General features: G+C 51.6%; 4 protein-coding genes across 4 annotated transcripts; 2 read left to right on the top strand and 2 right to left on the bottom strand.

Annotated features, from left to right (window-relative positions):
- Positions 1–34: 34 nt before the first annotated feature.
- QC763_308555 (uncharacterized protein) lies at positions 35–1,228 on the top strand (the record flags this gene model as incomplete). The annotated part of the gene is given in 3 exon segments (XM_062911303.1): positions 35–162; positions 173–407; positions 462–1,228. The coding sequence occupies 3 exon segments, from the start codon at positions 35–37 to the stop codon at positions 645–647; spliced, it is 549 nt and encodes a 182-aa protein (XP_062767328.1). The 3' UTR covers positions 648–1,228.
- Positions 1,229–3,919: 2,691 nt separating this feature from the next.
- Positions 3,920–8,260, bottom strand: QC763_308560 (uncharacterized protein). The gene is made up of 2 exons (XM_062911304.1): positions 7,040–8,260; positions 3,920–6,971 (listed from the first exon to the last, which is right to left on the bottom strand). Exons 1-2 carry the CDS (start codon positions 8,094–8,096, stop codon positions 3,931–3,933), a joined length of 4,098 nt encoding a protein of 1,365 aa, XP_062767329.1. The 5' UTR covers positions 8,097–8,260; the 3' UTR covers positions 3,920–3,930.
- A 945-nt stretch (positions 8,261–9,205) lies between these two features.
- YUH1_1 (ubiquitinyl hydrolase 1) lies at positions 9,206–11,278 on the top strand. Its single transcript, XM_062911305.1, has 3 exons — positions 9,206–9,596; positions 9,725–10,743; positions 10,805–11,278. Exons 2-3 carry the CDS (start codon positions 10,389–10,391, stop codon positions 11,170–11,172), a joined length of 723 nt encoding a protein of 240 aa, XP_062767330.1. The 5' UTR covers positions 9,206–9,596; positions 9,725–10,388; the 3' UTR covers positions 11,173–11,278.
- Positions 11,279–11,421: 143 nt separating this feature from the next.
- QC763_308580 (uncharacterized protein) lies at positions 11,422–13,308 on the bottom strand (the record flags this gene model as incomplete). Its single annotated transcript, XM_062911306.1, has 1 exon — positions 11,422–13,308. The coding sequence occupies one exon, from the start codon at positions 13,306–13,308 to the stop codon at positions 11,422–11,424; it is 1,887 nt and encodes a 628-aa protein (XP_062767331.1).
- Between the last annotated feature and the right edge of the window lie 414 nt (positions 13,309–13,722).

Here is a 13,722-nt window from a genome sequence, read left to right on the forward strand (position 1 = left end):
GCAGTTATCGGTGCGGGGCCGACATGCGGGGCCGATGTGGACTCCGGTTTATTACACAAAGGACACATGGTGCTGGGATACGGCTGGGTCAGTTGACTCCGGGCTTGTCGGGGATGGTATTCCGAGTTGGTTCCGAGTGAGGTTGGAGTGTATCGCCGATATGTCGCACGAGGCAAACTAGCAACTGCGATTCAACTGGCAGCATTCCTCTCATCCAGGAGCAACATCGACTTTATCCATACGTGGAACCATCTCAGCACTTCCAGAAGCAAAGCATACAGCCACTACCGGAACCATACAACATTGCTCCAGATAACATCCCAAGTTTCATCTCACATCACCAACCCTCCTCAATCCCCTCCAAACCACGTCCATTCAAGCAGACCAACTCCACATCTCCCTCTCTTGTACCCTCTACTTCTCCCCCCTCACATCGGAGAGATAACTAACCTTAGCTACAGCAGTCTAGCCAAAAATTCCAAGGGCGCCAATGCAAGAGATCGGATCAAACCGCGATCTCCATATGCCTGAACTCTCCTCACCTCCAATACCACCCTATCAACCCCAATAAGAGCCCAGATCCGGGGATAAGCAAAGCTGTCACGTACAGCATCTCATACACTACCACCGTGATTCTCCTGCCTTGAGGAGGGGTAGATGTAGAACAACTGCTATCTCACATTTCAGGGGGGAACGTTGCTTTGGTGGTCGTTGCACATTGTGATATGATACACTTATCATCCTGGGACAAGCTTTCTCCCTAAACCAAACAAATCAGATATACCACACCTCCAAAGCTATATAACTTCCCGCGATGCCAAATTGTGATGGCGGCTATACGAGACACGTAACTAAAGTAGGGCCAGGGAGGGTGGGCTTGCATGAGCGTTCAGTCACGTTATTTCATCCCTTTCCTATCATCCCTTATCCTCCAGCGTTCGCTTATTATAGTAAGTTGACTCACATTTTGTGACAAGCAAACATGATTTTCGCCGCCCGCTGGAAAATAAACGAGTAGGCATAACACGAGCTTTTTGACATTTGAGGGGGGGGGAAGAAAGTGTGAGTTGTGACGGCGACAGCTTACAGGCCACAAGACAGCCAATCAGAGCTGGGGATCACTTACACGTTTTTGCTTGGCGGTGATTCGTTCGTTTTTTTGCAGGCTGCCTTTTCTTGCGATGACCCCCGCGCACACACAAAAACCTTTTGCAAATGAAAAATAGTTTACAAGAGAGATATGTTTATGCCTTACCGAGCAACCCCCCCCCCCTTCTGGATCATGTGGAAATTCCCTCTTGTTTAGGAGCTTCTAGGCATCGGGATGTGTCGGTTTAAATGTACCGTTCCAAAGTGAGGGGTCAAAGGAGGGGGTGGGTGGGTGATAGAGAGAGGGAAGAAATCCCGCCGAGCACAACCCAACAACAACTGAGGGAGCAAAAGTTACACCCGCGCCACCCTCACACAGAATACCGCCGACTCGAAAAGCCGGCAAGGTAAGGCGAAGGGCCGAAGTGCGGAGGGGGGTTGTCTTTCAGGGTGTCTGGACCTAAAGAGGGGAAAACGAAACATCAAAATCTAGATTTTTGTCGTGCTTAGATCTAGGCGCGGCGGTTACGGGCGCGCGCGCGGGGTAGGGTAGGTTAGTGTAAAAGCACAAGCGGTGTGTTGTAAGTTCAACAATGGATGGGGATAGGTCCCCCCCCCTTCGCCTCATCTTTCCGATGCCTAGAATATCGTCAATGTCGATGTGGAAATGGGTAGGTACCAACGTTTCCAAAAAGATGGGGAACTACACAAAACGGTGAAGGAGGGGATTATTGGCAAATTAGGTTACCTGCCTTAAAGAAGTCTCATCTTTAGTCTTTGATCGATCTACCATTCCGATTCAGATTTTTCTCATCGGAAAGCGGGTAGGTACATTTGGCTGCTGGTGTGTACACAAGCCAATTTACAATTTCGTGGGGTTGGTCGGGAGTTGGGGTGTACCGTGTGTTGTTGTGTGGTGCGACTTACACACACCTCTCACACTCTCCCTACCTACCCGCTGGCCCTATCCTATTCCTTGATGCCTTCCAGGTTCTTGCTGGCCTGTACCCCGCGTTTAGGTCTCGACACGCCGGCAGCAAAAGCACAGAATTGTCACACTCAACCTTCGCTCATTGGAATTTCCACAAACGAGAGAAAGCTGGGGCAAGGTTTGCTCTTGGAAGGAGGGGCAGAAAGAGAGAAACGCACAACTGTGCCCAACTGATTGAAAGTGGAAAGCTTGATGAGCTGGCCCGGCATGGAAAAGCCCACACACACCAGAAACTTACCAAAAGGTCAGGTTTAAGGTAGGTCTCAAGGAGGTTGGGCGTTTTTTTTTTTTTTCGAAGCTTCATCAAGGCATGTCAAATGAGGGAGAAATGTAATTCATCAATTAGACATTGCCAGCGAAGCTTTCTGAGGGGCAAGCATGGGGGGTAGCTTCCATCTTTGAGCAGAGCTGGAGATTACCAACCGATTTGATATTGGTCGTCGTCGTAGAAACCAGGCGTGGTGTGGGTTTTGAGGGAGAAAGAAAACGGTGCTGCAATGTCATGTTGCCCCTCCATTGTTGGAATGCACGACTGCCCTATCTGCCTATGCTGCGGGCCGGTGGACTCTGCTGCTGGAGTTTGAGAAAAAGGTCAAGATTGAGGCTGAGCAGGTATCGTGGTATTCGCTGTCAAAGGGTCTGGTGATACTCTCGCCATCTTGGCCGCTCGAGATATGTGCCCAAGTAGGCAACCCACGGGCGCCTGGCCGAGCCACGACACCGCGTTGTTTTTAGCATCTAGGCAGCATCTGATTGTGGTAGTCTCAGTGGGATAGTAGTTCAATTTGCCTGAACAAATCAGACTATCTTTGGGAGGGATATCTGCTACAGAGCCCAAGGTGAATGACGAGTGATGTCATTGGGACCCTGATGAAAACTAAACAATGGATAGTATCCAAAACTCCACCTTGAATATCTCCACCGCAACCACCACCAAACAGCATAAGACAAAGACTCACAGTCAGTAAATTATAGGCATCAGACTGAGGAAATAATAAAATATGCCTCATTCAGGCATCAGGCAAATTGCAAGCTTCTTGTGGCCTGGTTTGGCGTGATACTCGAAGGTAAGAGGGGGCCGAAAGGTCATGGCAAAAACAACAAAACATACAACACCGGGGATTTCCCAGTGGCCACCCACCTGAGTACTGATCCGGCGGCTATGTAGCATGGCTGCGAGGATGGGCAACTCCAAACAAGGTATATTGTTTACTTCAAAATGTAGAAGAAAGCGTGCCGCTAAACGGTTTGTTAGTAGACAGGCTGGCCGTCGCAACTGTTACAGAGAATACAGACACACCCCCACCACAGTGTTAAAGCGGGTGGGGATGTGTTCAGATAAAAATGTGCGTTCAAATCGCGCCAGCAGCTCTCGCCCCGGTTTATGATTGCATGCGGCCCGACGCAATCCGCAAAATCCCTTACTCAGCTTGCCGTGACTTGCCAGCCAGCATCAGTCACCTCTCTGTGCCTCCATCCATAATTTTATGTAGCACACCAGATCGATCGGAGCCCGCAATCTAATTGTTTGAAGGCGTGATCGGAAAAGAGGAGGAGCAACTTCGGAGCCTTATGGCCACCCTATTGGAGCCTGAAATGCCACTATGCCTCAGGCTGATATAGCGCCTTGTGATAAACCCTATCCAAAACCTCGTGAAAGAGATACATAGCTGAAGGTGACTTCTATATGCACCTCTTAAAAGCAGAAGATATGTCGGGGGTTATAGAACAACTGAGGGTTGCAGGTGGAGGTGGTGCGTCGCGTAGAAAGTGGTGCATTAGCTTATCAGACACGTGAATTCACAAACTACCTAAAATAAACCGAAAGAATGTTACTTGATTAGTGCCGTCTATCCAGAATTATCCTGAGCCTCGAAATCCGCCCCGTTGTCGATGAGGAGCCGCGCGATAGCCTCGTGGCCATTCTCTAAGGCCCAAATTAGTGCCGTCGATCCAGAACCATCCTGAGCCTTAATATCCGCCCGGTTGTAGATGAGGAGCCGCGCGATAGCCTCGCGACTATACTGTGAGGCCAAAGTTAGTGCCGTCGATCCAAAATTGTTACGAGCCTCGATATCTGCCCCTTTGTCGATGAGAAGCCGTGCGATAGCCTCGTGGCCATACTTTGAGGCCAAAATCAGTGCCGTTGATCCATGATTGGTACGAGCCTTAATATCCGCCCCTTTGTCGATGAGGAGCCGCACGATAGCCTCGTGGCCATTCTGTGTGGCCAAAATCAGTGCCGTTGATCCAGAATTATCCTGAGCCTTAATATCCGCCCCGCTGTTAATGAGGAGCCGCACGATAGCCTCGTAGCCATACCGTGTGGCCAAAATCAGTGCCGTTGATCCAGAATTATCCTGAGCCTTAATATCCGCCCCGCTGTTAATGAGGAGCCGCGCGATAGCCTCGTAGCCATTCTCTGAGGCCAAAATCAGTGCCGTCGATCCAGAACCATCCTGAGCCTTAATATCCGCCCGGTTGTAGATGAGGAGCCGCGCGATAGCCTCGCGACTATACTGTGAGGCCAAAGTTAGTGCCGTCGATCCAAAATTGTTACGAGCCTCGATATCTGCCCCTTTGTCGATGAGAAGCCGCGCGATAGCCTCGTGGCCATACTTTGAGGCCAAAATCAGTGCCGTTGATCCATGATTGGTACGAGCCTTAATATCCGCCCCTTTGTCGATGAGGAGCCGCACGATAGCCTCGTAGCCATACCGTGTGGCCCAAATCAGTGCCGTTGATCCAGAATTATCCTGAGCCTTAATATCCGCCCCGCTGTTAATGAGGAGCCGCACGATAGCCTCGTGGCCATACCGTGTGGCCAAAATCAGTGCCGTTGATCCAGAATTATCCTGAGCCTTAATATCCGCCCCGCTGTTAATGAGGAGCCGCACGATAGCCTCGTGGCCATTCTGTGAGGCCCAAATCAGTGCCGTTGATCCATAATTATCCTGAGCCTTAATATCCGCCCCGCTGTTAATGAGGAGCCGCGCGATAGCCTCGCGGCCATTCTCTAGAGCCCGGTAAAGTGGCGTATATCCTCTCCCATCGACTTTGTCAGGGTCTGCCCCTCCTTGAATTAATAATTTCACAATGCTTAGCCTGCCCTCCTGGGCAGCCCACGATAATGGCGTCCGGCCTTGGTAATCCCTCAAATCCTTTTTGTATTTTAAACCTTCAGTGATATCGACGCCATCGCAGACAATTGATGACAAGCCCAGAAGTGCGGCTATGGCATTTTTATGGCCGTTTGCTAACGCAGCGAAAAGCGGATGCTGGTACCTTTCCCCAGGAACAGCGGTAGCCACTTCTCTTTTCATCTGTGTACGAATAAGGTTTCCCAAGCCTTTGTCTGCTAGAACATAAAGCGGAGTTGCATCGGAGCCATACCGCCGAGCTTTGAACTTCTCGAGGTGGTTGATCACCCTGATTCCATCCGTATCAAAGAATTGGGTCAAAAAACCGTCTTGCGGAACCACAGGCGCCGCAGCATTGGCATGGTAGAGGACCTGCTGACCGGCATACTCCAGGAACGAGCATTTCTCGGCCATGACGTTCCGCTCGTCGTCTGCGCCCTCTGGCGTGAAGATGATCGCCCGTACTGTTGGATGATGCAGGTATGTAGTGCAACAATGCTTGAGGATTTCGTGGCTAGGACCCTCCAAGTCGAATCCAAGTTCAGGCCACAAATCCTGAATGCCCTTTTCTTTCACCAAAAAGTCGGGCACTGATTCATGAATAAACTGCACGGTCTGCGGCTTAGATTTGGTGATCTCAGCAAGCCCCTTCGAGGAGCTCGTGACTAGTTTGACGGCATCCATGTGTGTGTCATCTGGCAACTCGTGATCGACAAGACGCCGCTCCAACAAGCCCGCCCATAGCGCATGGCGGAACTCTGCTGGAGTCAAAGGCTGCTTTGCAAATAGAATCCAGAGAATGCAGAGCTGTAGCGATTCAGTTCTATCTCGATCGCGTGCCAGCATGCTCCTGAAGAGTTTGCTTAATTCGGCCGGGATTTCCGAAAGCTTCTTTCTGAGAGCGAGGGCGCCGTGGCTACTCTCATTGTTTAGGATTTCCACTACCAACACGACCCACATGAAAACCCCAGCAGCTTTGTCCAGGATTTGGGATTGTAATTCTTCAAGAAGCGGGCGGTGCGCGATCCTTAGACGACTCTTGACGTACTGTGCCAAGTCTTCATCGTGTCCTGATTCCTTCTCGAGGGTGAGCAAGATTCCCCGGCAAATATCAATGTACGGATATGGCCGACTTGAAAAACAGATTTGAAACCGAATGCCTTTAATAGTGGCATTCTCTGCCAATTCTTCGAAGAACTGGACCATGTCCCGGACTTCTTGCTCGTCACACTCATCGAGGGCGTCGATGAAGCAGGTAAAGCAGCGCTGGCCAAGGGCCATGACAGCGTTGCTGAGAAGATCCTTCAGAGCGTTCAGGCCAGGGCAGTCTTGTTGGTTCCGCGGAACAATGTCCGTGTTGTCTAGGACGGATTGAAGGTCCGAAAACTTGTGCAGGAGCTGCGACAACAGAGACCGGTACATCCCGGAGATGGACTTTTCCAAATAGTCGCCTCGTGCATTGAAGAAGAAGGACACCACGGCCACACTGGGATTTTTGGAGCCTTTCTTCATTTCCAGGTACACGAACTTCATCATGGTTGACTTTCCGGCGCCTGCCTTGCCTCGCATCCATAAGAAGCCATGATGCTGTGATTGCTTCCTAGGGTCAAGCCAATCCTGATATTTTGAGTGCTGTAGTAGCCAACGGCAGGTTTTTGTGTATGCAACCCGAATAGTGGTTCTGCGGGCATCGATTTGCGGGAATTCAAGGCATTTCAGCAAGTGTTGCCGCCGTTCCAAAGCATAGTCGACTACTCACATCCCCAGTCAGCATGATACTAGAGGAGAAGAGACGGGCCAGGGCAAGGGTCTGTATTACCGGCGGTATCGAGCTGGCTCATATTGATTATGGGAGTCCGATCAAGTGTCCTGGACGAAGGCGGAAGCCCTTCCAGCAGTTCCCTCGCGTATGCAGCTGCGGTTGCAGCAGAATAGTCTTGCCACTCCTTGTTCTTGTGGGAATCCGAATAGTCGCAAATTCCACGAATCGGCAAGCACTGGAGGTTATCCATCATGCCGGCTGACTCCATTTCGAAGCACAGCGCCGAAAGTCGCTGAGCAATGTCATCCCGTACTTTCCCGTCCTTCATAACCCTGTTTCCCGAAGCGATGACTCCGTAGTGGATCCTGGGTTCGTCAGAGAGGCGTGCGCCTCGTGGTTGCAGCTTTGCTGGGTCGCAGTCAATACATGTTGGAGCCTCGAGAAGGTGGTTATAGGACGCTTGGAAGAGGCGATCGGGGTGGTTCGGGCGCAAGATATTCGGGAGTCGGCTTCGCAGGATCCTTGCCATCCGACTGCTGGAATGGTGCGGCCCATGCTTCGATCGTAGAGCGGACACAGCTGAGTTCAGTAGCAACGAAGGAGTCTTCGCATCAGCCGTTTCTTGGAACGAGCCGCCTGCAATCACTTTGCCCATGTCATACTGCATGATCCTCGTGCCGACGACAACATCACCTAGGTACAAGTCGGCCTGGCTAGGGGATCCGCCGCCAATGCCGACCATTAAGGTAGCGCGGATGCTTGGAAAACTCCGCTTCAGGTTTGTCGCGACGATTGCGGCGTTGTTCGTTCCATACTGTCCCGGCAAACATGTCATGACAACGTTGTGCTGGTCGATGCGTCCGAGCACGTAGATGTTGTCGTCGCCGGCTTGGTTGGGTGGCAGTGGGTGTTCCTCGTCCAGCATGGCACGCGATACCGCCAGTTCTAAGGGAAGTGCACAGATCCAGGCGATTGTGTAGTCTCCATGCACAAATGGAGGGTACGCATCGTGGTTTGGGTAAATGCTGCCATTGGAGGATGTGTCGAAGATTCTTGGCCGTTTCGGAAGGCTCGCAGACGGTTCTTCATCTTGGTACGTTCGTTTCGGAGTCATGGCAGGGCGTTTGCATTACCGACAATCGTGGAAATCGGTCGGAAGTATTCGTGGGTGGCAGATGCTGGAGCGAACGTCAGACCTGCCAGCTTGGAGCAAAGTGTGAGGTGTTCATGATGGCGCAGGCGTGTAACTGAACATCTCGAAGGAGGCAGCCGAGCAGGTGAGTGGTGCCACGTGCGGCATCAGGCTCTGCAGGTACGCTTCCTTTTTAGACGTGCCTCTTAGTTTCCCGCTACACTACACACTAGGTTTCTGACATTCTAGAAACCTACAATTTTATCTGTCTTACACCTGAGATTCCGAGATGTTGTGTTAATCTTCGAGGTACTGGCTACACAGGCCTACCTTGGTTCGCCGCCAGGTCAAGTCCGGTTTTCCAACTTCCTCAAGGCTGCGTCTGTGCAACGCCCAATGAGCCATCAGCTCTCTGTCCGAGTGCCCTCCAGTTCGGTTGTGGTGGCACCGTAGACTGAAATTGTCATGATTGGAGATGCCTACGAAGTGGAACAGCCTGAACTCAATCTTACCAACATGACTTCTCACAGCTCAGACGGCTATGTGAATTTACTCAGGACTGCGTCACGCAAGGACTGTTGCATTCTCCCACCTCCAAATCTGCGAGCTGCAAATAGATTATCATGACGCTCAATGACACAAACAACTAGACACCATGGCGCGAAGGCGGCGCTACTTCAGCCTCGCCTCCAGCCGCTAGCTACCAAGGCAGTGGGTTGACGGCACCACAAGCTAAAACCCAGCTCACGGCAAAGGAAATACTATGAATATTAGGACGAGAAACAGCAGACGCTCAGGTTAACTGGGCTCTTTTATCGGCAGATTTTTATATCGACTCTTACCGCCGTTAGCGGTAAACGTGGTGTATCGTCCTATTAAGCTAATTAAATCACATAGTAACTTAAAGATATCCCAACGATAATAGATTATCTCTGCGAACCCTGTCGTTACTAGGTTCTTTAATTACCCATTAGGTTTCCCAACCTTTCTAAAATATTAAACTATCATGTCTGCCCCTCCTCGGCGCTCTTAACGAGGGGCCCAGTGGCTGGGTCTATGGACGGGGCTAACCCCTCTCAAGGAAGCCCGGGGCTCAACGCCAAACGCAGAGTGTGATTTGCCTCAGGTTTGGACGGCGCCATGGAAACATCAAACAGGACATGGTTTAAAGCACACTCCACACTACGGTCCAGCCAACAACGGCAGAATAACTCTGTTAAACCGTTGGGTTAGCCCCACAAATTCCACATGTTCTAAAAGCGACCGAGGAATTCATGCGAGCGGGGATTTTGTGTTGATCCTAGGTTTCCCGTGCTCTATCTGGGACAGCTCAAGATGGGAACATGGCAACCATTTGTTATGCGTCACGTACTCCCGTCTGACATCTGGTTGGCAGGCTTGCGTCTGTCACAAAGAAGAAAGAAGACAAATGCTCTTGCTGATACTTGATAGCAGCTTATCTTCAGATATCACTTCGACAAGGTAAACGCCCGATTAGTTCCCGACTTTCACAGCTGGTCTTGGGTGGCTGCCAGTTAGGTTCCCAGCTGCCGCTACTAAAAAATGAATATCAAAACGCTTGCTGAGGCTTTTTGCGATACATTCCATAGTAGACGAAAAACTTCACCGCCACAACCCACAAAAACGGCCACCAAAAATCAACCAAAAACAATGCGGTTTTGCGGATAAAAACATACAACACCAGGGATTCCCCAGTGGTCACCCACCTGAGTACTGGTCTGGCGGTCAGCTGTTTGACTAGGGGAGAGCGGACGGGATCCCGTATTTTCAGCTGCCTATGGTCGTATGTGAAAGAATGGAGTGGATAATGGGATTGTATGTGCTGTTGGGAAGAAGAGATGGCGAGAGTTTCCCATGTCATTGCATGGGAAACAGAGAACGTTGACGAAGAGACGGAATGACGGCGAAGAACGGGCTGCATACTCTACAAGAAACGATCTACAAGACACAGCTGTTGACATCAATGTGGCCTTCGAATCAGAGTCATCGCTGGTCCAGAATGTGGGTATCATCTTCTGGAAGAAGAGATGACGATATCTATGGGTTGATATGAGGTTGTGTCGGGCTGTAATCACAGAAGGTGCAATCGTGCAGTTCTTGCCATGTTGTTCGTAGTCAGTTGGCACCGGCTGTTGAGTGGTGCCAAACTCACTCCTCTTAGCTCTCATTTCACTTCTCACTCTCATCTCACCGCCCACTCAAGCAGCCTCGCCGAACAGCCCCTCGCTCACAAATCCTCACACCAAGCAAACCATGTCCCATCAATACCGCAAACACTTCACCCCCCTCGAATCCAACCCCTCCCTCTTCACCTCCCTAGCCCACACCCTCGGCCTCTCACCCGCCCTAGAGTTCCACGATGTCCTCTCCCTCCACGACGCCGACCTCCTCTCTCTAACCCCACGTCCAGCCCACGCACTCATCATAGTCTTCCCCACCTCCCCCAACTACGAAGCCGAACTCACCACCAAGGACAAGGGCATCACCCAGTACACAAGCAGCGGTGACAACGAGCCAATAATCTGGTACAAACAAACCATCAACAACGCCTGCGGCCTCTACGCCATCCTCCACGCCGTCAGCAATGGCCACGCTCGAGACTTCATCAGTAAAAACCCCTTATCCCATCCCATCTCATGCTTACGACATGGCAGTTAACCTAGAACCAGTTCCCAACTCACACCTCTATCAGCTCCTGACAACTTGCACGCCCCTCAACCCACGAGACCGCGCCGCTTTCCTAGAAAACGACACGAACCTGGAAGCAGCGTACAAAACTGTCGCTCTACAGGGTGACTCGGCCGTCCCTGAGAACCCAGAGGATGAGGTCGACTTTCATTACGTGTGTTTTGTCAGGTCGCCCAAGAACGGGCATCTATACGAGCTGGACGGAGACAGGAAGGGGCCCATAAATCTAGGAAAGTTTGAAGAAGACGATCTCCTTTCTGAACGGGGATTAAGAGTGCTAAAGGAGTTTATCGAGAAAACAGAGTGCGAAGGGGGAGTTAGCCTACTTGCGTTGGCTCCGGCGGAATAGGTAGACCAGATGGTGGCTATGCATGATCAAAACTTCAACCGCCATTGCTTGCACACTGAGCAGGTATAAAACAGACAACTGCATGCGTGTCACGACAAAATGAACCCATTCATAAAGGCGTAAATATCCCTCGGCATTCGGATAATACATACCTCTTCTTGTATCTAAAAAGACCCAAGTTCCATAAAAAGGGGCATATCCCTCCCATATATATCCATAATACCCCCATGAACGGTCACAATGATCCAATTAAAACGTCTTCGACTTCTTCTTCCCCTCCCTCTCATAAGCAATAACCCCATTCGGCACATCCTCCAACGCCCTCGGCTTCTTCCACATAACCGACTTCATAGCTCCATACCACCCCAGCTCCTGCCTCTTCCACGCCTTAGGCTTCTCATGCCCATCCTCTGACCTCTGCAAAATAATTCGCGGTCTATTCCTGTTCCTCCCAGCAGCAGCAGGCAACACCTCCAACATAGCATCATCAATGTCCTCGTCCCAATCAGGCTCCATCGCCGCCGTCGCCATAGCAGCACTCTCCGGCGGCAAGCCAATAGCTCTCTCCTCCATGTCATGATTCAAAACAAACACCACGCTCGGATCATGCGGCACTTGTGGTCTCTGCTGTTGCAAGCCCTCCCCGCCGCTGCTGCTACCACGTCCCTCCCCAGGATGATGTCTCCGCCAAGTAACAGTCCTATGCTCCTGAACTTCGACATCCACAGTCCCATCACTCATACCGCCTTCGCTGTCAGTGCTGAGTCGTCCAGGAACTCGTCCCGGAACAACCAGGTCGGGCGCAACCTCCACCCAGACTTCGGCCTTGCGGATAGTATCCGCATATATGATCAAGACCGACATGATGGAAAGAGGAACAGCAGCAGCCCAAAATATCCAAAACCTGGAACCAGAGGGGCCAAAAATCTCGCCCATGGACAAAATTCCAGAGACGATGGGTAGGGGAATGAGAATACCACCCATATAGCTGATCCGGTCCAACGCTCGTCGATTCTCCTCCGCCGAAGGCCGATATGCAAGCGCCCTTCTCAACCGCGCAGCTCTGACCGCGGTGCTGGGTATGCCAAAGCGAGTAACCGCCTTCTCGCGCACCTCATTCTTTGGCTGCTGAAGCACAGGCGGGGTTGTCAATAACGTAGCTGGTGTCGACGCTGCCGATCTAGGTGAACAAGGTGATCTTCGGGAAGAAGGTGAGCCAGGTGAGCTAGGCAACATGGGAGCCGAAGCCGATTTGAGCGGAACAGGTCTCTTGATGGTGGGTAGAGACAAAAGCGAGATTCGCCGCTGTGCTCTGTCGAGAAGTCTTCTCCAGCATGGACTGCTGCCCTCCTCTTCGTTGAGCTCCAGAGATTGCAAGGCCTGCCACCAAAACGCCATGGTATTGTCCGTGACGGGGTGAGAAGGCGACTCCAAAAACTCAAACAGCTCCAACCATCTGTCGTATGCCAAATCAAGCAACAGCTCTCTCAGAGATTTGTGGTGCGTTTTGCCACTCAGTGTGCTCAGAAGAGAAGCTTCAAAGCTCCCAGCCTCGTTGGTTTCGCTGTAAGGGGAGGGACTAGGTGGATCGCGAAAAGAAGCGACAGGCGTCCTCCATGGTGCCTTGCGAACCTGCCAAGAGCGTCTCCAGACTGGATTGTCCAAGAGGAGCAGGTGTCTCTGATCAGAGATGCGTAGGGCCATGCGGCAGAAAACGGCAGAGGTCTTTCCGCTGCTCGATGGGAGAGTTCTGACAGGTGGAGGGTGCACTGTGTCGGTCTCGTCCCTGTCGAGGCGGAGAGGCCTGAGTCCCTGCATCAGCTCTGGATACTCGAGAATGCTCCATCGTCTTTCGCTGCTGGAGGCCTGCTGGTTGACGAGTCCGCTTCTAGCAAAGGGTCTGTACTCGCGTCTCGAGGCAAAGGATTCGAGAAAAGCAGAGTCGCTGCCGTTTAAAAGGAGGAGCACATCGGCGTACTTGGGGGACACGCCATGGAGGACAACTATGTCATGCCAATCCCCAGCCTCAAGTTCAGTGCTCTTTTGGAGGTGTTCGGCGAGGGACTTTGGCGTGGGTAGGGGGACGAGTTGACCTCGCCTAACGACGTAGGCTGGGTGGGAGTCGAAGTCGGCCATACTGTGTCTGGTGGAAAAGTGAAGTCGATCGATTTCGCACGTGAAATTCTACAGGGCCAGTCTTCCGTGCTTTCTCTGCTCCTTCCGGGGAAGTAGGTTTCCAGGGGAGGAGCTTCCTAAATGGGGCTCGGGCTCGGGTTCGGGGATAGATACGGGACCTGAATTCCGCGAAATGTCCAGGCCTTCACTGTCAGGAACAACTCGGGCACAAACAATTACATCAGTTGCCAACTTGAGAACCTCAATGGCAAAGTCCAAACCCTGACGCAAAATATCCAGAACCTTACGCAAACTGTCCAGAACCCCGAGCAGCGCATCGATCGCTTCGAGTAGGATATGCAGCCTGTCTGCGCGTTTTTGACGTCTATAAACGAATATCCATCCAAAGGCGTCTCGCTCCCAAACGTTCCCAAG

The sequence above is a fragment of the Podospora pseudopauciseta genome, chromosome 3 (assembly GCF_035222475.1).
Source record: "Podospora pseudopauciseta strain CBS 411.78 chromosome 3, whole genome shotgun sequence".
Taxonomy (NCBI): Eukaryota; Fungi; Ascomycota; class Sordariomycetes; order Sordariales; family Podosporaceae; genus Podospora; species Podospora pseudopauciseta.